This window comes from Kogia breviceps, chromosome 5 (genome assembly GCF_026419965.1).
Source record: "Kogia breviceps isolate mKogBre1 chromosome 5, mKogBre1 haplotype 1, whole genome shotgun sequence".
Taxonomy (NCBI): Eukaryota; Metazoa; Chordata; class Mammalia; order Artiodactyla; family Physeteridae; genus Kogia; species Kogia breviceps.
Genome location: NC_081314.1, coordinates 76,339,639 through 76,367,350, shown reverse-complemented (window position 1 = coordinate 76,367,350; position 27,712 = coordinate 76,339,639). Strand labels below are relative to the sequence as shown.

The 27,712-nt window shown below is 45.9% G+C and overlaps 2 protein-coding genes across 6 annotated transcripts in view; both read left to right on the top strand.

Moving 5' to 3' along the window:
- The window catches only part of LSG1 (large 60S subunit nuclear export GTPase 1), a 28,151-nt gene extending 21,438 nt beyond the window's left edge, over window positions 1-6,713 (top strand). The window contains exons 10-14 of the mRNA XM_067034257.1: window positions 87-230; window positions 673-796; window positions 3,134-3,213; window positions 4,556-4,729; window positions 6,228-6,713. Of these exons, the coding sequence (XP_066890358.1) occupies window positions 87-230; window positions 673-796; window positions 3,134-3,213; window positions 4,556-4,729; window positions 6,228-6,407 (702 nt within the window). The 3' untranslated portion in view covers window positions 6,408-6,713. The remainder of the gene's footprint in view (window positions 1-86; window positions 231-672; window positions 797-3,133; window positions 3,214-4,555; window positions 4,730-6,227) is intronic.
- An 11,623-nt stretch (window positions 6,714-18,336) lies between these two features.
- TMEM44 (transmembrane protein 44) overlaps window positions 18,337-27,712 on the top strand; it is a 36,360-nt gene continuing 26,984 nt past the window's right edge. For 2 of the 5 annotated variants that reach the window (XM_059063853.2, XM_067034255.1), the window contains exons 1-5: window positions 18,342-18,909; window positions 21,721-21,847; window positions 23,562-23,655; window positions 24,757-24,923; window positions 25,124-25,210. In XM_059063853.2, the coding sequence (XP_058919836.1) occupies window positions 18,770-18,909; window positions 21,721-21,847; window positions 23,562-23,655; window positions 24,757-24,923; window positions 25,124-25,210 (615 nt within the window). In that variant the 5' untranslated portion in view covers window positions 18,342-18,769. Of the gene's footprint in view, window positions 18,910-21,720; window positions 21,848-23,561; window positions 23,656-24,756; window positions 24,924-25,123; window positions 25,211-27,712 lie in introns of all 5 variants that reach the window. The other 3 variants (XM_067034256.1, XM_067034253.1, XM_067034254.1) reach the window with 3 other exon arrangements.

Below are 27,712 nucleotides of genomic sequence, written 5' to 3'. Positions count from 1 at the left end.
TTCTAAAGTTCTTTGCCACTCGTGCGCTGCTCTTCTTTCCCCTCCTGTGCTGTATGCCCAGCATAAACCTCTTACTTGTCTTTCAGACTCTTTATGTGGAACCTGGCCTATGCTTATGTGACTGCCCAGGCCTGGTGATGCCATCCTTTGTCTCTACCAAAGCCGAGATGATTTGCAGTGGAATCCTCCCGATTGACCAGATGAGAGATCACCTCCCACCTATATCATTAATATCCTCTGTGCTGTGCCAAAATTTTGGTTGTTATGTGTATATTAGGGCTTAAGAAAAATCTGGGTAATAGGGGAGGAAAAAATAATCACTCCTTACATAGTTGTAAGGATTAGAAACAAAGACTTGGTGCTTTATGTCTGAATTAGGGTCATCTCACAAATGTATAGTGTATTTACATAAAAGTGTGTCATCTTTAAGGTCTGTTTCAGAGATAATATTTTAATATTTTTAAAGGATACATTTGGAAGTGATCATTGAGCATAAGGTTTTGTTTAAAAGAGGGGAGAAAAGTCATTTAAATTAACGAATAATCATACTTATTCTCTGGAGAGGTGAAAAGTTTTTTTGTCACAGAGGTGCTGAAATACCATGTTCTTAGAAGACACCATGGGGAGGAGGAGGGGGTCAGTTCAAAGAAACGGATTCCTTGACAATCTTACATTTGCCAGAATATTCCAAGACGTGTTTTAGAAGCTACGTACGGCATTGACATCATAAAGCCTAGAGAAGATGAAGATCCCCAGCGACCTCCAACGTCAGAAGAACTGTTGACGGCTTATGGATGTGAGTTGTGATTTAAAACATGAACAAAAAATAATAGTATAGCTACTAAGAGAAATACTCTGCAAGGGTACAAGTTCAGAATTTTTCCTTATTGATACTTTTGTTATACTGTTGGTCTTGCCCACCAAGTGGCCTCCAGGTAGCTGACTTGGTGCAGCAGTAAAGGAGGGAGAGCCGGCCACTGCCTGAGTGGTATTTTACTTCAGTGTTAAGTGCTTCTTAGAGTTAGAGAAGGAGCTGCTCTGTATCCTTTGCCTCTTCCTCGGGTATTCATCATAGAAATCAAGTGCCTGGGAGACACATCTTCCCAGGCTCTCTCAGGCCCTTTCCTATGGGAGGCCTAGGACCCAAGTGTAGACACAGGGCTTCTGATCTAAGGCTATGTTGGCTTTTTCTTTTTCTGCATGGGAATTATCTTTGTCATTTCTCCAATTCATTGTGATTTATTTACCTTAAACAGAAGCTTTAAAGGTAATCTGGAAAGACGCGTATCTACCTAAAGAAAAAGTGGTGTTAAAAAAATTTCCATGCATGTGTGGCTTGCCTTGTAAGGAATTTCCCCCAGCCGGGAAGCAGTTCAGGTTATTTGAGTATTTACTGGCAGAGAAGGGTGATTTGATATAAACCACACTTATATGGTTAAAATCAGACCTTGAATTTACTTTAGTTGAGCGACTTTAAAGAGGATGAATACTAAGCACTTGTTGCAAGACTGCTATAGTCACAAAATCATAGGACAAGAAGGGCCTTAAAGATTCCCTCACCTCTCATCCCCCTTTTCTTAAGACAAGTAATCTGAAATCAGAGCATGAAATGATTTGCCCAAGGTGGTGTCTGGTCAGTGGCATAGCCTCAGTGAGAACCCAGATTTCCTAATCTAGACCTCTCCAGTGTGCTAACCTGAAAGATGGGGAAAGGTAGACTTTGCACTGAACTTTGCATCTGGTTTGATTTCCAGATAAAACTGAAAGAAATGTGAGACTTTCAAGATTTTTCATCTGATTCTCTCTGATGAAATCAAAGAGAGTGAGGACAAAACCAGTTTGTAAAAACAGATGACTAAACATTCTTAAAATATTAGTGAAATTCAACATCTGTCCATATATTTGTTAGCCATTTTGTCTTCTGAGAATCACTTTTTTCTATGCATCATTTGTTTTTGTCATAATGATTTGTAGGAGTTCTTTGTTACCTGTGCTGCAAATGTTTTTCCCAGTGTTTATTTATGATTTCTTTTGCCCTGTAGAAGTTAACGACTTTAATAAACAATGTGGTTTTTTTGTTTTTTGGGGGAAGTTTTTTTGGCTGCATTGGGTCTCTGCTGCTGCGCGCAGGCTTTTCTCTGATTGAGGCGAGCTGGGACTACTCTTCTTTGCGGTGCATGGACTTCTCGTTGTGGTGGCTTCTCTTGTGGAGCGCAGGCTCTAGGTGCACGGTCTTCAGTAGTTGCAGCGCACGGGCTCAGTAGTTGTGGCTCGTGGGCTCTAGAGTGCAGGCTCAGTAGTTGTGGCACATGGGCTTAGTTGCTCCACGGCATGTGGGATCTTCTGGGACCAGGGCTCAAACCCATGTACCCTGCATTGGCAAGCAGATTCTTAACCACTGCGCCACCAGAGAAGGCCAACAATGTTTTTCCTTCTTAGTTTTGTTGGGTTTGGTGTTTTACTTGGGAAAAACTATTCTACTGTAATCCTTTTTTTTTTTTAATCTTTAGATTTTTTTTTTCCTTTTCCTAAATGTATTTTTGTGTACGGTTCTAACTATTGATACTTTCTTCTAAACTGAAGGAGCCAACATAACAGCTAGTATGGGAGGGAACTGAGTTTTGAATCTGTCAGCCAAAGCTTGTGTTCTTACCCGCTGTGCTCTGCTACTCCCTTCTAATTGTGTTAGTATTAAAGGGATCTTCGTTGTATGTTTGGGAAACTGAAAAAGGTGTAGACGTATCATTAAATAAGAAAACTTGCTCTGTTGCTTTGAGTTTTGCTAATAATATTGACAACATAGCATTGTACAAGTAGCCTCCTTGAATCAATAATTAAAATCAGAGAGATAGAAGAAATGACTAGAGTAGAGAGAGATTGAATGTGTTACAGCATGTTGCTAGGTGGTTGTCAGAAGATCAGATGTAACAATATAGTCTGTTCTCCTGGATTATCAGATGTTTTTGTAATGCTAACCAAAATGTTTTCTACATTATTAATTGATTTGTTTTTTTTTTAAGGTTAAGTGAGAATGCACAGTGTAATAACAGAAAGGCTAGATTTCCATCACCTCAGTTGTCTTTGTTGTGATGTTTTCTAACTTAGGTTTTGCAAAATTCATTTCTCCTCACAGGTATGCGAGGATTCATGACAGCACATGGACAGCCAGACCAACCTCGATCTGCACGCTACATCCTGAAGGATTATGTCAATGTAAGTGAACCCTGCTTCTCATTCCTCTGGAATAAGTAGGTCTTCTTTCTCCACAGCGTATGTTTAGGGTAATGGCAACCAGCTGGGTTATAAAGGAGATATCTTCTCATTGATATTGTGCCATAACTGGAATTATATTCTTGATCCATCATATAAATCATAGAAGTGACTGACATAATATGAAAGAGATGAAGGTCTCTAAATACCTATTTGCAGTGAAGGTGATAAATTTATGTCTCCAGTTTTTCCATCTCCTCTAGCCCTTGGGTGTTTCTACCGCAGCTATATCACAGTATTCCTTGTAGTGTAGCTGTTCATATACCTGTCTTCCAACACTTGTCCAGTAACAATAATAATCATAGCTAACATTTATTCAAAGCTAGCCCTGCTAAGAATAGTTCTAAATGTTTTACATTTGTCATCTCATTAAAAATATGTAAGTCTGTGAGGTATTATTCTCCTGTTACAAGTGAGGACATGCTAAATTTTGGGTTTTCTTCCTCAGTAAAATAGGAATTAATAGTACCTATCTCATGAGATTATTATGGGAAATAAATGAGAACAGTCTATGTGTGTGGAGACGTACACACACACACACACACACACACACACACACACGCATCACTAAGCTCAGTGCCTGGCACTTAATTAGCCCCAGTAGTTTTTATTTATTAAGCTCCTTCTTTCCACAAAAAAGCATTCCAGGGGCTTAATTGGTTGTGAGGATTTCACTTTATTCCCTCCTTTTCTCAGTACACCATCAGCGGAGCTTGGAGCATAGAAGTGGAAGAGGGCAGCCATATTCTCTTTTTTTTTTTAATTCAGGAGGAAAACAGTTAATAGAATATTTGTATAGATGAATTTATTCATTTACCATTTGTGAAACTATGGAGGGTAGGGGAGATGAGTTAAAAACAACCACAGTTTTTAGAGTGTTTATGGTGGAAAGAGGAAACTTGGCACCCAGTGGACAACAGCAACAGGCCCAGTGTCCCCATTAGTACAGCCACACTGTCCAACTACGTCCTGGCTTTTGTTTTGGAAAATATTCTCTTAAGTATAATCATATACATGTACTGAAGAGTATGGTAAACAAGGTAAAGGGGGGCACAGGGAAGATTTTGTTCTTGTGTGGGAGCTGTGGGAAGAGGTAGGCCTCTAGAACACTAACGATCATCATCAGGGTGTAATTTGGGACTCTAGTTGCAGTGAGCAAAACTCAGCTCAGCTGTCAAAAGGCTGAAAGTTCCATCAGAGTGTGCACCATGGAGAGGCCTCCTCTGTGGACTCTCAAACAGATGGCCCTGAGGATGTGCTGTTACCATGCATGTTGTCTTTACAGGGTAAACTCCTGTACTGCCATCCTCCTCCTGGAAGAGATCCTCTGACCTTTCAGTATCAACACCAGCGATTCCTAGAGAAAAAAGAGAATGGTGGGGAAATAAAAATGCAGCTGCGCAGAAATAAAAAAGCAAATCAGATTGAAAATGTAGTGGACAAAATTTTTTTCCATCAGGTAAGTTTTAAAGTTTTTCTTTAACATCTGATCCAGTACATTTTGTATAACAGCTTTATTGAAATAACATTCGCATACCATAAAATTCACGCTTTTAAAATGTACGGTTCAGTAGGTTATAGGATATTTGCAGAGTTATGTAACCATCACCACTCACTCCAAAAAGAAACCCTGTACCCATTAGCATTCAGTCTCCACTCCCCTCTGCCCCCAGCCCCTGCCAACCACTAATCTACTTTCTGTATATAAAGATTTGTCTATTCTGGATGTTTCATGTAAATGGAATCATATGCTCTGTGGTCCTTTGTGACTGGCTTCTTTATCCTAATGGCTTCAAGGTTCACCCATATATCAGTACTATATTCCTGTTTATTGCCAAATAATATTCCATTGAATGGATAGACCACATTTTGTTTATCCATTTATCAGTTGTTGGACATTTGGGTTGTTTCCACTTTTTGTCTATTATGAATAATGCTGCTATGAACATTCATGTGCAAGTGTTTGTGTGGACATATATTTCATTTCTCTTGGGTATATACATTAGGAGTGGGATTGCTGGGTCATGTGGGAACTCTTAAGTTTAACAGCTGAGGTACTGCCAAACTCTCCAAAAGTGGCTGCACCATTTCACATCCCCATCAGCAATGTATGAGGGTTCTAATTTCTCCACATCCTTGCTAAAGTACAGAAAGGAAGTGATATTTAAGCTGGATTTTGAGGAACAAATAAAAATGTGTCAGTTGGAAGAAGTGGTGAGGGCCAGATTTCCAGGCAGAAGGAGTAGCATGAACAAAGGCAAAAAGATGTGAGAGTGTGGATTTTTTCAGTAAAGAGCCCATGTTGTAGGTGGCCTTGTGTGCCATGTGAGGGAATATGAACTTGATTCCCCAGGCCACAGGCGGCCATCAGAGATCTGTGAGGACAGGACTAGAGAGATGCAGAATCGAGAACTCTGATAGAAATGTGCACACTGGATTTGAGGAGTCTTGCAGTGAAAGTGAAAGCTGATGAACACCTGGTTTAGAGCAGTGGGGTTGGAGAAGAGGGGGAAAGATGTACAAAGTTCTTGAGAGTGGAATCCACAGAACTTAATGCCTGGCTGTATGTAATAGATAAGGAAGACAGAGTGTGTGCCATCTTCAGGGCTGGGCATATTTCTTATACCACTCGCCAAAATAAAGAATGGAGAGTCAGCTTCTAACTAACTTTGGGTTGCGGCCGGTTGAAGTTTGATATCAAGATAGAGATTTCCAGAAAATAGCTGGTATTGAGCCTAGTTATAGATGTTGTTTGAAGCCATGGACTAAACAAAGTTGAGGACAAAGAGAATGAAGTGAAGACAAAACACTGAGAAACTTATTTAAGGAGTGGGGAGAGAAAGAGGACCAGTGAGAGATGGAAGTCCACTCTCTTGGAGTTCTCCATGAGCAATCCTGTGCATATCCTGTAAAGAAGACTGCTGACATAGCCAGTAATATTTTCTCTTATTTCCGAGGAAAATGTGAGAGCTTTGACCAAAGGAGTCCAGGCTGTGATGGGCTACAAGCCTGGGAGTGGCCTGGTGACGGCAGCTACTGTGAGCTCTGAGACTGGGGCTGGGAAGCCCTGGAAAAAACATGGCAACAGAAATAAAAAAGAGAAAAGTCGTAGACTCTATAAGCACCTGGATACGTGAGCTTGGGCTGCAACAGAAGTAGCATCTGCACTGTGCATCTGTGGTGCTATAGGGTGGACCCTGCCCTTGTGATATCAAGACCAGCAGCTGATATCAAGACCGAGGGGCTCCTCAGAGCACCAACTCCAGTTAACAGGGTTGTCTTGGAGCCCCAGAAACCTGTTCCTGTAGGAGGCTGAATCTGAGATGAGGAAATGAATGATGTATGTTTATTTGTGTAAACATATATACAAATGCATAGTAATTTGTAAACTGGGAATTTTTTGAAGTGATATTAAAATTAAATTGCCACTTATGGATTTCTTATTCATGTAGCTACACTGCAATTTGGACATTTCACATTATTTAAACAATTTTAATCTGCTAAAACATGCTGGGATTTTAGATGGATTTTTGAGTACATTATGAGATTTGTGATTCTCCATCTCACATACATACCCCAACACACACCCCTAATATGGCAGAAGGCATATCAGATCTTGGAATAGGGGTAGCACAGGTGATTTTTAAAAGCCCTTGAAGAGCATAGTCCTCTGTTGAAAGTCACCGTGAGTCTCTTCCCCAGAGGGGAGCGTGGATTTTTCTATAGCCAAACCCACAGCAAGTGAGGAAAGTGGCAACTAAGTAGCTGGTTCTTGTTTTAGGTGTAGCGATCCTTGATGTCCTTACTTAGGACCATCAAGAGTAGCTGACCACGGGCTTCCCTGGTGGCGCAGTGGTTGAGAATCCGCCTGCCGATGCAGGAGACACGGGTTCGTGCCCTGGTCCGGGAAGATCCCACATGCCGCGGAGCAACCAAGCCCGTGAGCCATGGCCGCTAGGCCTGCGCGTCCGGAGCCTGTGCTGCGCAACAGGAGAGGCCACAGCAGTGAGAGGCCCGCATACCGCAAAAAAAAAAGAGTAGCTGACCAACAAGGGCAGTTGACCTTTTACAATCACCCTTATAATACACCATGGGTACTTCAGCCTCTCACTTCTTTACTTTTGTCTCTCTTTTTCTCTGAGCATCATTATTCCCTTAATTCAGATCCTTATCTTATTCTGTGTCATAGATATTTTTGGAAATCTAATGGAAGTTATAAATGCTTTCTCCAGAGAAATGCACATTCCCACCTACACAATTTTGCAAAATGTATCAGAACATTCACAGGTCCCCAAAGTTCATGAATTCACGGTTAAGAAGACTTGCCTTAGGAATTCCCTGGCAGTCCAGTGGTTAGGACTCTGCTTTCACTGCCAAGGGCCTGGGTTCTATCCCTGGTGGGGGAACTAAGACCCCGCAAGCCATGAGGTGTGGCCAAAAACCAAAGTGGTAAAAAAATTTTTTTTTATTTAAAAAAATTTTTTAAAAAGCCTTGCCTCTAACTGACCATAATGTATTTGGTATATTTGAAAATTGTTATATGTGGAAAATTAAAAATTTTTGTTCATTAATAAGTATTCATTGACCACATTTTAATTTTGATGAAGTCCAAATTTATCTTTTTTTGCTTTGGTTGCTTATGCTTTGGGTATTAAGAAAGTATTGGCAAATAAAAGTTTACTAAGATTTACTCCTGTGTTTTTTCCCAAGAGTTTTAGGGTTTTAGCTCTTAAATTTAGGTCTTTGGGCCAGAGTTGATTTTTTGTATATGGTGTGAGTTAGGGGACAAACCAACTTCATTCTTTTGCGTGTGGATATCCAGTAGTCCCAACACCATTTGTTGAAAAGACTAGCCTTTCCCCATTGAATTATTTTGATACCCCTGTCAAAAGTCGAACGTAAATGTGAGGGCTTATTTTTTGATGTTTGCCTTTGATATTTAACATTCATGGGTGTGTAACAATTGTGAAGAGTATCTGACTCAATTTCCTAGCATGTACTGCTGGTTAGAGATGATGTCTGTGCAGATGCCCCACCCACTCCACATCCCTTAGCCTAATTGGGGTTCGCCTGCATCCCAATACACGGTTCCTGTGTAGCCTCACAGCTTTCCACAAGCCCTGTGTTTTCTGCTTCCCCACCTGAGGACTTTTCCTGCACCCCAGGAGCTTGCTCAGCCTGTACACAGGGCAGTCTAGAAGGGCTGGGGGCTTAACACTCCCTGGGGTAACCCCCAACCAGTAAGGAGTGGGGGCCAGTTGGTAAGCACCCCAGCTTCCCTTTCACCCAGTGTGTACATTCTACATGTTCTTCGGTGGAACTGATCCCCACTTGCCCACAGCTAAAACTATCTCATTAACTCACCTTTCCTTTTCTCCCTTCCCGGTCTCACTTTCTCCTCTTCCTCATTTCTGCTTCATGGAAGTGCCACCCGAATAAACTAACTGAACCTCAGTCTTTGTTTACAGTCTGAGGAACCCAAACTAGGACACCACGAAAAGGGAATTTATATTTTCACCTTTGCTTCTGCCCAGAATATGTCTCATTAAACATCCTCGCAATTTTTATTTTTAAGTATTCTCACCCTTGTTTTACAGGTTAGTACTTAAATTTATGAAGTGCAGTCATTGTCATTATCACATTATCAAATTTTTTGTTTCGAAATTTTTTTTCCAATATTTAATTACAAGGACTATGCCACCCTTTTCAAGTAGAACCTTCTATACATCTGTCATCTGTTTACTTTTCAGGAAATAAGAAGGAAGTGTGGTTTCTCTCAAGAAACCAATAGCAGCGTATGTCTTCTTGGTGGGGAACCAGGAAAAATTTGGCAGCAAGCCAGAAATCTACTTACTGCCATCTTGTTTTACCAGCCTTTTCCCATCTTCGGTCTTTGTGGAGAAGTGAGGAAAATCGTTTTAAATTTCCACCCTTAACAACCATTTGTTGTCTGTTGTGTTCAATGTACTGTATACCAGGTGAGGGTGAGAGGCCCTACAGAAAGGAAAAATGGTGCCAGTATAGGGACTTCCCTGGTAGTCCAGTGGTTAAGAATCCACCTTCCAATGCAGGGGACGCAGATTCGATCCCTGTTCGGGGAACGAAGATCCCTCATGCCTGCCGCAGCTAAGCTTGCGTGCTCTAGAGCCCATGCGCCGCAACGATGCGGCCAAATAAATAAATTTTTTTTTCTAAAGTCTCCAGTATAAAGAGGAAACAACAACCATTTTGAGCAATTTTAAAACAAAAGGCATTATGTTAGCGAAATGTAGACCCTCAATAAAATTTTTAAATGTTTTATTGAAGTGCAATATGTATACAGAAAGTGCACAATCATAAATGTACAGATAGCTGAATTTTCACAAGCAACACTGATGCAGCCAGCACCCTGATGCAGGCACAGAGCATGACCAGTACCCACCTAACCACTATTCTAACCTTTTCGCCTCGCTTTATATCATACAGAAACAATCAACGGTATGTACCCTTAACGTATCTCACTTTTTTAATCAGAGTTTGTGAGATTCATCCATATTCTCATGTGTAATCATAAATCATTCATTCTCATTGCCAAATAGCATTCTATGGTGTGAATATATCACAATTTATCTGTTTTTATTATTGGTGGACTTGTAGAGGTTTCTCAGATTTGGGTTTTTTAAAATTTTTCAATTAATAAATTTTATTATTTAGACCAGTTTTAGGCTCACAGCAAAATTATGCAGAAAGTACAGAGTTCCCATTTATCCCAGTCCCCACACACACAGAGCCTCCCCTACTGTCAACATCCCATACCACAGTGGCTTGTTTGTTACAATGGATGAACCTACAGTAACACATCCTTATCATCCAATGGGTTTTGGTTTTTTAAAATAGTGCTGCCATGGATGTTGTAATACAGTGCTGTTCAACAGAACTTTCTGCTATTATGGAAATGTTCTATGATCAGTGCTGTCCAGTACGTAACTACAGCCATATGTGACTATTAAGCACTTAAAATGTGGCTAGTGATCTTCAGAAGTTAACTGCTAAAGGTAATGACTGTTAACTCCTGCCTGACCCAACAATCAAAGGTCAGTATGATGAGATTTTTTGCAGAGTTGGGGGAGAATAGGGGTAAATTTCACATTTATAATTTATACATCTTGTCTACTTCTAAAGTAGGCAACACACAGTATTAAAACACTTATAATCTTTTGGATTATAAACCATTGAGTTTTTTTAAAAAGGATTTTTGAATCTATAGTAATATTCAAAAAAAGGAGAGGAAGGGAAACTTTTTTACAAAAGAACCCCAGGGAGAAAATGTAGAAGGAATGATAGGATCATCATTTTGTAACCATCAACGAAATTAAGGATTCAGGCAAGATCACCAACAGATGCTGAAAGCACTGAGTGAAAGGTCATTGTGGAACTGGATAGTCACACCCCTCTAAGTATCACCCACCCTTACTTATTAAATTCAAAGGGAAAGTGCTTTCTACAATGGAGCAACCTGGCAGCCACTACGTTAAACAAGTGATCAAACTCAGCATCACCCGTGGAGCGCCAGCCTGGCATTCTGCACCCCCGATGCGGTGTATCAGGGAGTAGAAGACATCACCTTGTACTGCTTTTGCAGAAGCCATTAACCTCAATATAATCACGAGGAAACAACTAGATGAATTCCACATTTGGGACAATCTATAAAACAAGGGACCTGGGCTAAAGAGACACACAGCTAAATGAGTGAATCCTAAACTGAAAAAAAAAAAAATCAACTACATTACTGGACATTACTGGAACAACTGAGCAAATTTTAATACGGATTACATTTTTTTCTTCTAGTTTTATTGAGATATAATTGACATACAGCACTATAAGTTTAAGGTGTACAGCATAATGATTTGATTTACATGCATCATGAAGTGGTTCTCACAGTAAGTTTAGTGAACATCCATCACCTCATATAGGTGTAAAATTAAGAAATAGAAAAAATTGTTTTCTTGGTGATGAGAATTCTTATGATTTACTCTCTTAACAATTTTCATATATAACATACAGCAGTGTTCATTATATTCATCATGTTGTACATCACACCCCTAGTACTTATGTATCTTATAACAGGAAGTTGGTACTTTTCGACCATCTTCATCCACTTCCCCTCCCCCACCCCATCCCCGGATTACATATTAGATAAGATTATTGTATCAGTGCAATAGAAGTGTGGTTCTGAGGAGACTATCCTTGGAGAAACATGCTGAGGCATATTAAGGGTAAAATGTCATGATACCTGCAATTTCAAATGGTTCCGAGTGGAGACAGAGAGACAAAACAAACATGGCAAAATGTTAACAGTTGGTGAATCTAGGTAGGTATTCTTTCACCTTTCTGTAGTTTTGAAATTTTTCAAAATAAAAAATCGGGGAGTGAGAGGTTGTAAGAGTTGACAGTTAAATACCATAGGGCTCAGGAGCCATTCGGAAGCACAGAAAAAATTGTACCAGAAAACTACAGAATCAAACAGTTACCACGATTAACAGAAACATGCAGAGCTTCTGTCTTTACTCTGCCTTTGCTGGCTTTTAGGCAGGGGTGTTATCCAGCTCCCATACTGGCATGTAGGAACTTAGCAGGATGCTGGTTGCTTTCTGAATTGCAAACGGCAGTGAGAACTTACATTTCTTTTAAATAATTATCTCAGTGCAAATATTCAAGTACTGAATTCACTTTAAGAGGTGAGTTGCCAGACTTCCCTCGTGGCACAGTGGTTAAGAAGCCACCTGCCAATGCAGGAGACACGGGTTTGAGCCCTGGCCCAGGAAGATCCCACATGCCGATGAGCAGCTAAGCCCGTGCGCCACAACTACTGAGCCCGCACTCCTAGAGCCCATGTTCCGCAAAAAGAGAAGCCACTGCAGTGAGAAGCCAGCGCACCGCAACAAAGTGTAGGCCCTGCTCGCTGCAACTAGAGAAAGCCCTCGCAGCAACGAAGAGCCAATGCAGCCAAAAATAAATACATTAATTAATTAATTTTTTTTAAAAAGGTGAGTTGCCTTGCTTTAAAGCCCCTTTAAAAAAGGACTTTCCTTGATGTAACATCTCAACATCTGTCCGTTCCATTAGCCCTTGCCTAGCTTCTGAGTGACATGCAGGAAGTGACTTTCAGCAATCAGATGTTACGAGGAACTTGAGGGGAAAAAGGTAAAGAAACCCTCACAAGATCCTACAGTGTGTTGATGACAGTGTTTTAATTAGAACCCAGGACCCCAAAAGTCCTACCACCTGCTTCAATCACAGCACTCCAACTTGTCCACAACGGGACTGATTAAGATTTGGAAAGGCCAGGATAAACAACAAGGTCCTACTGTCTAGCACAGGGAACTACATTCAATATCCTGTGATAAACCACAATGGAAAAGAATATGAAAAAGAATATATATGTATAACTGAATCACTTTGCTGTATAGCAGAAATTAACACAATGTTGTAAATCAACTCTATTTCAATAAAATTTTTTTAAAAGATTTGGAAGAGTCAGTATTGCATTCTCTTAGAATTAACTTCTCTGTATTTATAGCAGGTAAAACAAACTGATGCAGAACTTTTTTTAAAATGTTGTTTGAGGAGTAGCCCCAAGCCCTTCCTCTCAATAATGCATTTTAAAGAACACTGGCAGGAGGAAATGTGTCCTCAGAAGAGAAAAACTTGAGCTGCTAGCCTGTCCCACCCACCACCACAAGCAGCTGGGATTTACGTCCTGATTGGCCGCCCATTCCTCAGAAATGCCCAGCCCACTGCACCCTTTCCTTTGTCAGTATAATGCCGATGGGTGCAGTGCCTCTACCAACAGGATAAGTTTACGAGCTGTGAGGAAGGACGTGTGTTATGGTCCTCTTGTTAGTTTTTCTTTCCGGCACACTCTGGACCATGGCCAAAACAACATTCGCTTCTGGGCCTTGGAGGAGCCTAGTAAAGGAACTGAGACACTTCCTGAGGGCGGATCAGGTGGAGAGCCTACTGGAAGAATTTGGGAGGGGTCCTAATGGCAGGGAGGGAGTTGGTTAGAATATATCATCCTAAGTGTTCCCTACAAGATGAAGTCCTGGCTCCTTCAGGACCGGACCATCTACCCCTCTCACCCATCTCTCCCCTAGCTGCAGAACCTCTGCGGTTTCTTGTTCCCAGAGGCCAGCTCTTCCCACCTCCAGGAGCACCTTTGCATGACTGGTGCCATGGCCTTGCCACCAAAAGCAAACATTCTCCAAAGCCCAGCTCATGCGTTTCTTGAAAGCCTTCCCCAATGTACCCACACATGCAGTGTTAGGTATCACCTAAGCATTTTCTTTCTTTTTTTTTTTTTTTTAACATCTTTATTGGAGTATAATTGTTTTACAATGGTGTGTTAGTTTCTGCTGTATAACAGTGAATCCACTATACGTATACTTACATCCCCATATCCCCTCCTTCTTGAGTCTCCCTCCCATCCTCCCTATCCCCCCACCAAGTGGTCACAGAGCACCGAGCTGATCTCCCCGTGCTATGCGGCTGCTTCCCACTAGCTATCCAGTTTACATTTGGTAGTGTATATATGTCCATGCCACTCTCTTACTTCATCCCAGCTTACCCTTCCCTCTCCCCGTGTCCTCAAGTCCATTCTCTACATCTGAGTCTTTATTCCTGTCCTGTCCCTAGGTTCTTCAGAACCATTTTGGATTGGAAAAATCAACATTGTGAAAATGACTATACTACCCAAAGCATTTTCAATATATTTTTAAGTACATATTCACATTTCTTTGGCCTGTTTAAAAATCAATATTTTCATTCCGTAAATATTTTTCTAACTATGTGCCAGGCACTGAGCTGGGGAGACAGGTAGGAATTAACCAACCCCGGCTGCAAGGTGCTCACAGCTTGGTAGAAAGACAACACTCATCGCACTTGAGAGGCACCCTAACAGAGGAGGAGAGCAGGCACCTACCCCCTCAGGACTAGGACGCCCAATCACCTTTGTAGGGAAGACCACCGGTGGAGCAGCTTTGGGAAAGAAAATCACCCAGTTTGGTTTTAGACGTGCTCAATTAAGACATGCAAGACATGTCATGCATAGGCAGTTGCATATGTGAGTCTAAAGTTTGGGAGCTCTGAGCTGCAGGTAACTCACTCGGGAGGTACAAGCACAGAAGACAGATGCTCCTGGCACGTGGTGGGGAAGGGAAGAGAGCTAAGAGCTGAGCTCTGTGTCTCCCTCCATTGTTGATCTTCCTTTCCACATTTTCTTTATACCTCTTTTTTTTAGTGGATCTGAGGTTCTTCCTAGGAAGGACAATAACAATAATAATCGCCACTGTTGACACGTGCCAGATGCTTTATCTGCAGGATGTCTAATAATCACAGTAACTCTATGGTAGGTACTCCTATTCTCAGTTTACAGGTAAAAATACTCCCGTGCAAAAAGAATCAGTGCTTCGCCCCAATCACACCTGCAAGGACGCAGAGTGAGAATTCCAGTCAAGATTCTCCAAAGCCCACATCTTCCCACTGCATCCAGAGATAGCCAAGATATCCAGAGACTGGGAACAGCTCCCCACAGCTTCTCCAGCCCCACTGAGGGCCATCTCATAACCCAGTGTGCCTCATAAGAATCTCCTAAGAAGGGACTTCCCTGGTGGCACAGTGGTTAAGAATCCATCTACCAATTCAGGGGACATGGGTTTGACCCCTGGTCCTGGAAGATCCCACATGCCGTGGAGCAACTAAGCCCACGCGCCACATCTACTGAACCTGTGCCCTAGAGCCTGCGAGCCACAGCTCCTGAGCCCGCATGCCACAACTACTGAAGCCTGTGTGTCTAGAGCCTGTGCTCCGCAACAAGAGAAGCCACCGCAATAAGAAGCCTGCACTCTGCAACGAAGACTAGCCCCCACTTGCACAACTAGAGAAAGCCCGCGTGAAGCAATGAAGACCCAACGCAGCCAAAAGTAAATAAATAAATAAAATAAATTACAAAAAAAAAAAAAAGAATCTCCTAAGAAGCTTGTGCAAAGCAGTGTAGCTGACTAAATAATGGCCCCAAAGATTTCAAGTCCTAATCCTTGGAACCTGTAAATGTTACCTCATGTAGAAAAAGGATCTTTGCAGATGTGATTAAGTTAAAGAACTTGAGACGAGAAGATTATCGTGGATTATCTAAGTAGGCCACAAATGCAATCACAGTGTCTTTATAAGAGAAAGGCGAGGGAGATTTAACACACAGAGGAGGAGAAGGCAATGTAGCCACGGAGGCAGGAGGCAGGGACTGATGAGAGGGATGCAGCCATAAGGCAAGGAACGCTGGCAGCCACCAGAAGCTGGAAGAGGCAGCGCAAGAAACAGCTTCTCCCCCAGAGCTGCCATGGAGAGGCAGCCCAGCCAACACCTTGATTTTGGTCCGGTGAAAACTGATTTCAGACTTTTGGCTTCCAGAACTGAGGGAATACATTTTTGTTTCTTTAAACCACTGCATTTGTGGTGATTTGTTTCAGCAACTCCAGGAAACTAATCCATGTAGATTCCAAGGACACTTGCCCAGGGAGTTGGATTTAGTAGGTCTGCTTTTTGACAGGCAGCCTGAGTGATTCTGATACTGACAATCTGTGGGCCACACCACTTCAACTGCTCAGGCAGGGGACCTGTAGGACTTAAACCCCTTAAACTAGGGGTTTTTAGTCTGGGTCTATTCTGCTATGGAATCCATAGTTGAATTTCAGGAACTCCATAAATTCCTTAAGATTATACGAGAAACTGTGTGTGGGTGTGCACACAAGTTCATATTTTCCAGGGATGAGGTTTTCTTCAGATTCGCAGAGGAGTCTCAGAAAAGGTGGAGAATTAAGTACTAATTTAAGAAGAAGACGTTAAAGTGTGTAAACCTGGTCCAAGGTGGGTGAGGAGGATTGGCCAAGCAGAGTCCTTAGTTCCCCGACCAGGGATTAACCGGGGTTATGGCAGTGAAAACACTGAGTTCTAACCACTGGACCACCAGGGAATTCCCTGAAGCAACTTTTATTTTTTATTAATTTTTTTGGCCGCACCATGCAGCTTGTGGGATCTCAGTTCCCCGACCAGGGATCGAACCCGTGCCCCCAGCATTGGAAGCACGGGGCCTTAACCACTGGACAGCCAGGGAAGTCCCTGCAACTTTTAAATTAGACCCACCTCCCCAGGGTCTATGCTGAGCCTGAGAGAGAAGGAAACCGTAACAAAGATTGAATCAATTAAATAGTGGTATCTTCAAGTCAAAACAAAACTGAGAGCATAAGGCAACCTTAGGGCCTGGTGAGAGAGTGACACAAGACTGTGGGCTGTGTCCTCACTTCAGTGAGATAATTAGTGGAATAGATTATCTTTGGATAGATCTGCCTTTGGGAGCAGTAGGTAGATAGCATCACTAGAGGAACCCAGGATCTAGGCAGTCACCAGTCAGCACCCACAGGAGAGCAAGGCAGAGATGACCATTTGTAAGCATAGAGGACAAACACCGGAAGAGCCCGAAAAGAACCAGAAGGCAAAAACAAAGAAGAAAAAAAAAAGATGAAGAAGAAAAAAAAAAGATGAAGAAGGCAGAGGTTTCAGACTAGGAGCATTTATTGTTTATACACTATGAGAAACTTGGGTTACATATATTTTTCCTTTTAATTTAACCTTTTAATCTTGTCTTAGTTGGCATGAATTTTATATCAATTCATCTTAATCATTTTACTATTTGAATTTTGGCCCCTTTTGTTTAATAACATATTTTAATTTTATCTTTATTTGCTCGATTGCCTGTTTAATATCTCTCTTTTCTACTGGACTGTAAATTCCCCTGAGGTAGAAAAGCATCTGTTTTTCTCAGCAATGTGTCCCCTGCTCCTAGCACAATGCCTGACAGATAGTGTTTTATTTCTCCCATGTGTGGTATCAACTTTTAAAAATGAATGAACCAATAAAATAGTGTAGCCACTTTGGAAGACAGTCCAATAGTTCCTCGAAACTTGAAACACAGAGTTACCATGGGACCCAGCAATTCCACTCCTAGGTATGTAACCAAGAGGACTGAAAACCTATGTCCACACAAAAGCTTGTAGACAAACGTTCACAGCAGCATTATTCATAACAGCCAAAAAGTGGAAACAACCCAAATGTCCATCAACTGATGAAAAGATAAATAAATGTGGTACAACCATACAATGGATTATTTTTCAGCCATAAAAAGAACTAACATACAGATACATGCTACAACATGATGACACTTAAAAACATTATGCTAAGTGAAAGAAGTCAGTCACAAAAAGGTCACTATTGGATGATTCCATTTATAAGGAATGTCCAGCATAGGCAGCTCCATAGAGACAGAGGTAGATGTGTGGTTGCCTAGGGCTGGGACTGCTTGAGAGGGGTGGAGAGTAACTGCTCGTAGGTACTAGGTTTATTGGCAGGTAATGAAAATGTTCTAAAATTAGATAATGGTGGTGGTTGCACAACTCTGTGGATATATTAAAAACCACTGAATTGTATACTTTAAATGGGTGAATTTTATGATATATGAATGGGATCTCAGTAAAGCTATTTTAAAAAATAAAAAAAGAAATGATATAGTCATGTCCTTTAAGAAAAGTTATTAAAATCAACAAGGAAAATTTTAAATCATAATAATAGTTTGTTTTCAAGAGCAATAGCCCTGTGTACTTGAACTGATGGCAGTGTGGCTGGATGGGAGGGGACAGATTGCAAAAATCACGGGGCTCCCTGGCTGCGGGGGTCGCGGGGTAAGAGGACTTCGCCTCCAGAGCCCCGCTTGGGCAACGGAGCAGGGACACAGGGTGCAGCTCCAGCCTCAGAAAAGAGTGAGGGAGGATGCAGAGGGGCGCGTTTGATTCCTCCTTCTTGGCCTCCCACAGCACCCTTTGTATAGTGCCATTTTAACGATCTGGACCAAGCCCCACTCATCGCGGGATCCCCAGCGCCCAAGCAAGGTCCCCAGGCGCCAAATATGTATTGTTTGACTCAGGAAATATGGTGGGTTAATGAACGGACGTGGTGCCTCACAGTGCGCCGGCAGGTCACTGTATTCCGCTCTGGCCGCCGGGTTTGGGGGTGCGTGATAGCGAAGGGGTCCGCGGGAGCCGTGCTGCCGCTGTCTGGGGGGCGGGGGGCGCAGCCTTTGTGCAGAGGCTGCTCCCGGCTTCCGCCACTGGGGGGCGGCCTCCCGCCCGCCGACCCCCGACAATAGCGCTAGGGGTGGGGAGCCGCGCGTTCCCGGAAACTTTTCCCTCGAGTCTTGACCGCCGCCGCCCGCCCCCGGCATCGCGGAGCTGGGCGCGCCGATCTCCGGCCGGCGGTCGGCGCCGTCGCCTGGGGCCGCCGCGAAGGAACAGAATCGGAGAAGGGGACGCGCGGGGAGGCAGAGCCCGGGGCGGCGGGCAACGCGGGGAGGCTGCGCGCGGGTCCCCGGCCAGGCGGAGGCGCGGGCACCGGGCCAGGCGGAGCCGAGACAGCCATGGGGGAGGAGGCTCCCAGCCCCGCGCCCGCGCTCTGGGACTGGGACTACCTGGACCACTGCTTCGCCCGCCACCGTGTCTGCATCTCCTTCGGCCTGTGGATCTGCGCCTTTTCCTGCTGGATCGCCGTCCACGCGCTGTAATGGGGACTGGGGCCGGGCGGCGCCGGGGCGGGGACCGGGGCGGCCGCGGAGGGAAATGGGGCGCTGCCCCCTGCTAACTCGCGCTTGGAAACCTAAGGGAAGGGGGCACAAAGGGAGGATGCAGGAGGCAGCACAATTGCAGGATCGAGAGGAACATTTTGCTGTAGATTGAAATCAGATACTTCTTTCCGGATTCCACGCACAAGGAGGCTGGGCTGGGAGCCAGCAGGAGGAGGCTGGGTGGTGCAGTGGACGGGGCCGTGGACTGGAAGCAACCAGTCCTGGGTTCTAGTGTCAGCCTTTCCCTGTTTACTGGCCGTGTGAGCTGGGCGAGCTATAAGATCCCTGGGGCTCGTTTTACTCACGTAAATGGGGATGATAGCACATAGGACGGCTGGGAGGATCAAATAGTGCTGGTAAAGCTCTTACTAAGTGCTCATTAAACAGCATTGTTATTGCTCCAACACTGCCACCAACCCTTGGCGAGGCCAAGGGCCTTGGACAAGTCTCTCAATGTTTCTGGCCTCAATTTACTGGCCTGCTTAGCTGAGAAGAGGGGAGGCTAGTATCCGACTCTGGCCACAGACTTTGCCCTGGTCTGTTGGACACCTGGAGTGTTTTGGCCAAGTGGTCCCCATAACCTGGGTTCTAAGGGTGAAGTCTGGCTAAAGATGGTCTCCAGATCTTCTGCCACCCTGTCCCAAGCTCTGGAGGATGGTGCCACCCACGTATTCCCTGGCAGGGGAGAAGGACCACCCCTGAGGGAGGCTGACACCGGCTCACCTTCAACAGGCAATCACGTTCCCCTCAGGCATTTGACTCTGGTGGAGAGATTCTGCAGCCCCACTGCCCAGTCCCTGGAATATGAATAAGAAGACACTTAGAACAGTTACTGAGGGCCTAGTGCTGCGTTAACTCACTGACCCCTGCCACAGCGCCATGGGGTAGGGACTATCATTGACCCTGCTTAGATGAGAAGCCTGAGCTGCTGAGAGGTTAACTAACTTGCCTGAGTAAATGGGGAGAACCGAAATCCCAGAACCTCCTAGAAAGGGGCAGGCTTGTGAGGTAAACTACCCAGATCAGAGGATGGGAACTAACAAGGCACTTTATGTGCATTATCTCACTTGTCCCTCACCGCCACCCTCTAAAGCCAGTATTATTAGACGTCTTACCCTCCAGGAACTAAGGCTTGGAGAGGTTAAGGAGCTCCCTCGAGAATGCCCAGTGGCCAGGCTGAGAGCACAGCCTCTGCCTTTTTGCCTTGCCTCAGCTGTGTGGGGACCGGGATCCCTGACTCCTGAGAGCTGGGGAAGTGGCCGAAGAGCCGCAGGGCACACGCAGAGCCGCCACACGTGAAGCAGAAGGCCTGCCATTAACTCATCTTTCACCATAGGCCTCAGTTTTCTCTTTTCTCAAATGGGAGGGTTGAAATGAATTATTTATTTTTTAAAAATAAATTTATTTATTTATTTTATTTTTTTGGCTGTGTTGGGTCTTGGTTGCTGTGCGCGGGCTTTCTCTGGTTGCGGTGAGCCGGGGCTACTCTTCATTGTGGTGCGCGGGCTTCTCATGGCGATGGCTTCTCTTGTTGTGGACCACAGGCTCCAGGCGCATAGGCCTCAGTAGTTGTGGCTCATGGGTTCTAGAGCGCTGGCTCAGTAGTTGTGGTGCATGGGCTTAGTTGCTCCACGGCATGTGGGATCTTCCCAGACCAGGGCTCGAACCCATGTCCCCTGCATTGGCAGGCGGATTCTTAACCACTGCGCCACCAGGGAAGCCCTAAATGAATTATTTCTAATTTGGGTCCAACTCAGAGAGTCTCTAATGTAGGAGTCTTCACTCCTGGGCCTTGAAACAGTTTCAGGACCCAAATTAACAGCTGGTGTTCCCACTGTGAGCTTTGGGCTTCCGCTGGCCAGTCAGGGAATGTTTGGGAGCCCAGTGGCCTTCTGTCCTCATTCATTAGTCCCAAGGGCTGACGCTCAGAACCAGCCAAATGGTCCCAATGATATAGAGTGAGTACCACCCTGTGGTTAAAGGAAATGAAACCAGAGCTGCAATCATGCCTCAGTTTCTCCATAGAAATGGAGCAGGGAAACATCTAGAACAAAGTATGTTCAAGATCCGATCAGTGATGCTGACAGAGAGACATCTGGCCCCTTCCAGTCTGTCCTGCCTTCCTGCGCTTGTTCCTGGGGGTGAAAAGCGGGCAGTAAGGGAGAGAAGCCAGCAGTGGGGCCCCTAGGGGGAGGTCAGCCCAAAGTGCCATCGCAACTTAGAGGAGTCTCCCCTGTGTAGAACGTGCACCCAAAATGAAATCAATTTGGATGCAGCTGGCAGAGCCAGGCCATTTCACTGCACAGATGGATTAGAAGGATTTCATTTTAATTTCAAAGAAGCAAGTTGCCTTTTTAATCCAGGCAATTAACTCGGCTCGCAGTTAAATTGCAATGATTGGGTTACTTTTATAACCCTCCTGTTTCCTTTAAAAACGCAAAAGCTGACAGCTCATTTGTCAGCACTTAGTGGTGGGTCATGAACTTGAGGCAGCCAGATTTGTAGGAGGAATTTCTTTCCTCCTTTCACGAGGTCTGCCTCCTGCCATGGGCTTGTTGGTCAGAGGCTCAGAGGCTTTCCATCCTTTCTTTTCCCATCTGTAAACTAAGGTCAAAACCACCTGCTGAATATCGGGAAGAAAGTGATTCTGAAGGACATAAAGTCACAATTGCCCTTTTCAGACACCTGCTTTGGGAACCCAAACTCACATCTCTGTGTTCTGCCCACACGCTTGTCTGTCCCCGCAGGCTTCTGTATCTGAGATGTGGGAAGAAATCCAGACGGGACCAGTCGGCACTGTTTGCTGCCTGCTGCCTCCTGACCAGCCTGTGTGACACCATCGGGGCGATTCTGGCCAAACAGCTCACCATCCAGGTGTGTTGGGCCCACAGGTGACAGTGGTTTCTGTCTTGTTCCTTCCCCATGCGAGGCAGTTTCATCTCAGGGCTTGTGCCCCTGCTGGTCTTCCTGCTCCTCCAATACCCACGTGGCTCACTGCTCACCTCCTTTAAGTCTTTGCTCAAATATCTCCTTCTCAATAAGGCCTCCCTGATCACCTGTTTAAAAGTGTGCCCTGCCTCTACCACAGGCGCTCCAGACAGCCTCATCTTGCTCTATTTTTCCCTAATATACCATCGACTTTACTTATTCATTATGTTTATGGCTTACTGTATGTTAACCCCTACTAGAATGTCATCTCCATAAGGGCAAAAATTTTTATTCGCTACCATATCCCCATCACTTAAAACACCAGCTGACGCATAGTAGATATCCAATAAAAAGGGATTGTTGCTGTTACTGTTTTTAGAGCCCAGGGCCCAGCTGCAGCTCAGGCAGGGGTGTCTGAATCCTTTCCCAGGTGGTGATGTGGGCTTTGGAGCAAGTGAGAAGCAGTTTCAAGTTTTTCCAAAGTCTAGACCCTCAAACAAATCTGTGTAGAAGGGACTTATCCCAAAACACATATCCCAAGGAGGACCTATGGGTCCCACTTCAGGGGGCTAGTCCTGGCCTTTTGCCATTCAGGTAGATGTGAAGGAAGGGAGCCTAGTAGTTGGGCACAGATTTGGAGAGTTCTAGACCCTGCTGTGAGCAGCATTCTATCAGAAACAAATCACCTTTCATTCTGGGAGCCCATTCTCATTAGCTGATAGACTATAATGAGGTCTAGCTCAAGTCCAATAATAATAGCTGACATTTATTAAATACTTAACTATGTACTTGACATTAAGGGCTTTTCATGTATTAACTCATTTAATCCTCAAATCAACCTATGATGTGGGTGCTCTCATTGTCCCTGTTTTATACATGTGGAAACTGAGGCATAGAGAGGTTAAATAACCTTGCTAAAGTCACCCTCTAGTAAGTACAGAGTCAGGATTCAAACCTCAGAATGCATGCTCTTAAGCACTAAGTACAGTGGACCCTTGAACAACATGGGTTTGAACTATGTGTGTCCACTTATATGTGGATGTTTTTCAATACATACACACTATGGCACTACAGGATCCATAGTTGGTTGAATCCATGGATGCAGAACCTCAGATACAGAGGGCTGACTGTAAAGTTATACTTGGAATTTCCACTGCAGAGGAGTCGGTGCCCCAACCCCTGAGTTGTTCAAGTGTCAACTATACTGTCAGTGGCTAGTGCATGTACAGGTGGGTGCATTTTACTTTCCTCCAGTCGCTGGCCTAAGCACCTTCCCATGTATCGGCCCATACAATCTACTTAACAATGAGGGAGGCACTGTTATTATCCCTGCTTTATAGATGAGGAAACCGAGGCCTAGGGAAGTTCAGTGGCTGGGCCAAAGTTGCACAGCAGAGACTATGCTGTCCAGTGGAAAGTGGGGTGGGCTGAGTTCTTGTCCCATCTCTCTGATGGGTGTCTGCATAATGGGATTGGTTACTTAAGCACCCCATCTCCTCGTTAGTCAAATGGAGGTGATAATCAACCTTTCCTGGGGTTGGAGGTGTCCCTGGAAGCCCTACATCTGCGGAACACACGTGGTAAAGGAGAGCCAGAATGAGAGGTGCTACAGTTGCTGAAAGGTGTTTGAACACCAAGACCCTCTTTCCTTTATTCCCAGGTCTTCACTGGTGCCTACCTAGCAGCTGTTGACCTGGTGAACTTTGTGTCCATTCTCTTCCCAGTCTGCAGCTCCAAAGTCAAGTCCAATTCAGGTAAGTGTGCTGCCATCTGTTCCTGTCTTCATCCATCCACTCATTTCATCCATCAGTGTGCTGAGTGCCTCTCCCTGTCACGCCCGAGCCTGGACCCTGCCAGGCACAGACGAATCGGCGAGCTCCCTGGCTTCACCCAGAGGCGGGGGGAGTCAGGGGCCTAAAAGGTAGTTAGCGCTGCTGCTAAGGGGGTGTGGGCACACAATGGGCAACCAGAGGAGGGGAGGGGCTGCAGGTGTCAGAGAAGGATGTGACGTCAGAACTGGGACCGCAAGGAAGGGCATTCCAGGTGAAAGAGCAGCACGGGCAGAGGTCAGGAAGGGGAGGGGGCAGGGCTTTGGGGATGGACAGTGATACTCAGTATGCAAGTCCAGGGGCTCCAAGTGAAGCACCTGGGCTGCCTCAGGCCAAGCGGGGGCTGGAAGTGACTGACATGGGATGAGTAGCCTTAAGTATGTGGGACTGGGACGTTCCTGAGAACGGGCTGCAGTGTGCTCGCACCCTTGTCCCAAAAGGAAATGCTTGCATCAGGGGTAATGGAAGCTGCTCGAGGCTGCTCGAGGCTGCCCAGAGGAGGAATGTTCTTTTTGGAATTGTTCAGAGGCGGATCTGTCTTCTATTTCAAGGAGACTTTCAAAGACGATGCTGATCCTTCTCACAGCTTTGGTGCCTTGGCACCAGTGTGCCCACTTATAATACATTCACCAAGCTTGTGCCGGTTCCGCCCTGTGCCGGGCTCCGTGCAGATTATGGAACTGGTCCGGCACGGTGCCTGCCTTCAGTGGTCTCCAGTCTAGGACGGGCGACTCTGTGTGCACGCAGATGCATATGATAAAGGATCACGTTGCCCTGCCTTGAAACATAAAACACTATGAGAGGCTGAGGAAGGGGAAGAATGCCAGTCATGGGAGTGTAGGGGGATAAGGGGAAGGGGGGAAAACCCAACCACAGGCCCTTGAAGGGGGGTGAGGGGCTGGCCTGGGGAACAGTGGGGGAGCCCATCCTGGCCTCGGGTCTGGGGTCGACACCAGTTCTTCCCACGCAGCTGTCTGTCGAGTTCCAGATCCCGGGAACCCTGTGGGATCTTGGTGTCTGTTACAGGTCAGGGCTCCCGGGAGAGAAAGAGGAGGCGGCAGCTCAGGGCCAGCATATTTGCCCTGGTCCTGCCGCTGAGCCTGGGCCCAGGCTGGGCTCTGTGGGCCGTTGTCCCGAAGGCTTCAGGCCCCATCCTAGGGCCACAGCGGAGGCTGCTGGGAAGCCTGGTACAGGTGAGGCCGAGCCTGCTCAGGGGGACCTGACGGGGTGGGGGGAATGCGGGCCCCTCCCCTCCTCCTAGTTCCAACAAATGCCCTGGGGGTGGGCGTCAGGGTTAGGCCTTGTTGGGAAGAACCTCCTAAGAGCAGAAAAGGATGGGCTTGGGGTGGATGGGCATCTCCTCAGGGTGCTGAGTGTATCACTGTTCCCGCAGGACAATACTGAAATCCTTGGCTACCTGCTGGGCGGCATCGCAGCCTTGGGCTCCTGGGCTTCCCGGATCCCCCCACTCTCCAGAATCGTGAGTCTGGGGCTGGGACTGTGGGTCACCCTGGAAGGTCTTAGGGCATCTGGGAGCATCCTCCCAGCTCCAGGTCACCGGGGTGGAGAGGTGGTGTCTCCGTTCACGTGTGCACCTGTGGGTGTGTACGTGGGTGTGTGTGCATGTATACACGTGTGTGTGGGCAACGAACAGCCGCCCCCAGGCCTCGGAGGGTCCTGAGGCTCACAGGGAGAGGGCACTGTGTTCTCTCCATTTCTCGTAGCAAAGGAAAATCAGGCTCTCCAGAAGGAGCCCCTGAGTTTGGATGGACAAGCACCCCATTAAGGAATGAGAAGATCTGAGGTTTTAGAGAACAGGATCATGCAGCTCCTGGGGTCTGTGTATTCGAGAGTGTCTTGTTGGCAGATATTTTCCAGGCATCTGGGGTGAGAGAAGTCATGTGATGGCCAGTCCTTTGGGGGAACAGACGTGCCTTGAGATGCCCTGCTTGCCCTTGGGGAGCTCACAGTCTCCCCAAGGAAGACACAGAAATGGAAAGCAGGATGTTTGAATGCTCTAAGAAAGAATCAAATGTTTGGGGTTTTGGAAGAAAGAGAGACTCCTCCTACATTATTCAAATGAGCAAGGGTGAAAACTGTTCACACTGCCAGGCACTGGGTGCTGGCACAGCCCCAGGTTGGCAGCGAAGGCCAGGTGGGGTCTGAAGAGGCAGGGGTGAAGGGAAGGCCCTCAGGGCAGAGGAGAGTGTGCGGGAAAGGCCACCGAGGCGGGAGAGCGCCTGCCGGAGAGCCACATATTATGGACGCGTGAAAATGGCGGGGGCCTGACACCAGAAATGTGACGGCCCATCATTTAGTCTTGCCCAAGAGCACTGTGGTTTAATAGCAATCCCAGGAGAACAGGATTTGAGGAGGCGGGTGCTGAGTTGACCACTCGTGGGAGCTGCAGCCTGAAACCTCCTGGGGCACAGGGCCTCATCAGCAAAGATGCTGTCTCCAGGGCAAGGGAGGGGAGCATGGAGAACACTGTGTTCAGTTCAGCCACCGCTGGGATGGGCCACAGGGTGTGGTCGGGGCTAGGAAGCCATGTCACATGCGGACCTTTGAAGGAACAGCTGCAGTGCCCTGACCACCTGTATTAGTTTCCTGCTGCTGCCATAACAAAGTATCCCAGACTCTGAACAACAGAAACATACTGTCTTTAAGTCCTGGAGGCCAGAGGTCCGATACCAAAGTGTTAGCAGGACCACGCTCTTTCTGAAGGCCTTAGAGAGAGATCCGTTCCAGGCCTTTCTCTAAGCTTCTGGTAGTTCCTTGGCTGGTGGCAGCACAACCCCAGGATTTGTGTGGAGTTCTCCCTGTGTGTGTGTGTGTGTGTGTGTGTGTGTGTGTGTGTGTGGTCACATGGCTTCCCTCCGTACATTTCTGTGTCTCACTTTCCCCTTTTCACAAGGACACAGTCTTGGATTACAGCCCACCATAATAACCTCAGCTTACCTTGATCATCTGCAAAAACCCTATTTCCAGATAAAGCCACATTCACTACCTCTGGTGGTTGGGACTCCAACATCTTTTTGGGCGGACACAATTCAACCCATAACACCATCCCACCTAAAATAGCCCCAGGCCAGCCCCACCTCTGTGTCCCTCCCTCTGCTTCATTTTCTTCATTGCATTTATCACAGCCTGAATCAGCTCCTTTAGTTATTTACCAGGTTGCTGCCCGGTCCCCTAGCAGAGCATCAGCACTGTGAGAGCAGTGCCCTTGTCTGTTTTATTTCTCACTGTGTTCCAGGTGCTTGGGGTCTGCCCAGGGTAGGTTCCAGCAGACACTTCTTAATGAGTCACTGCATTTGGCCGAGAAAAAAGGAAGCTCATGGATACAGGAAACAGAGGGCTGTCTTGGGGCAGAAACAGCAGCCTTGTTCTTTGCAGTCTCGGAGAACAGGACCAAGACCAGAATCAATAACCAAGAGGTTACTGGGAGGGCCACTTCCCATTCGGTGAAAGGAAGAATTCCATGGGTTAGACACTTTGCCCAGTGCCTGGCATGTTGAGAACAATTGGTATTGTTATTCCTGCTTTAGGAGGTGGTGGGCTCCTCATCACTAGAGGCATTCAAGCCTGATGGCCCCTTGGCAAGGAGATAGAGGGAGATTGCAAGGGGACTGAGCTGGGCAATCTCGGAGGGGCTGCCAGCCCTGAGTGTCTCTGGTCCCATGAATAACCCAGAGCTAGGGTTCCCTCATTAGGGAGAAATCCAGCAGGGTTGCAGTGCTATGGGAAGCCAAGCCAGCCTGGACTTGGACCCTGGATCGCCCAGAAGCTGCTTCTAATTTACCCCTGGAGGGGGTGCTGAGGAGCAGCCTGGCTGGGTGACTTTGGTGGGAAAAGTTCCCATTTTTCCAGGAGCAAGTCCTTGAACAGGACAAAGGGTGTGAAACACGCACTGATCAGTAAAGCACTGTGCTGACAACACCGGGAATCATTGCTGCTGTAGGAGTGTCTGAGGCACAGCCCG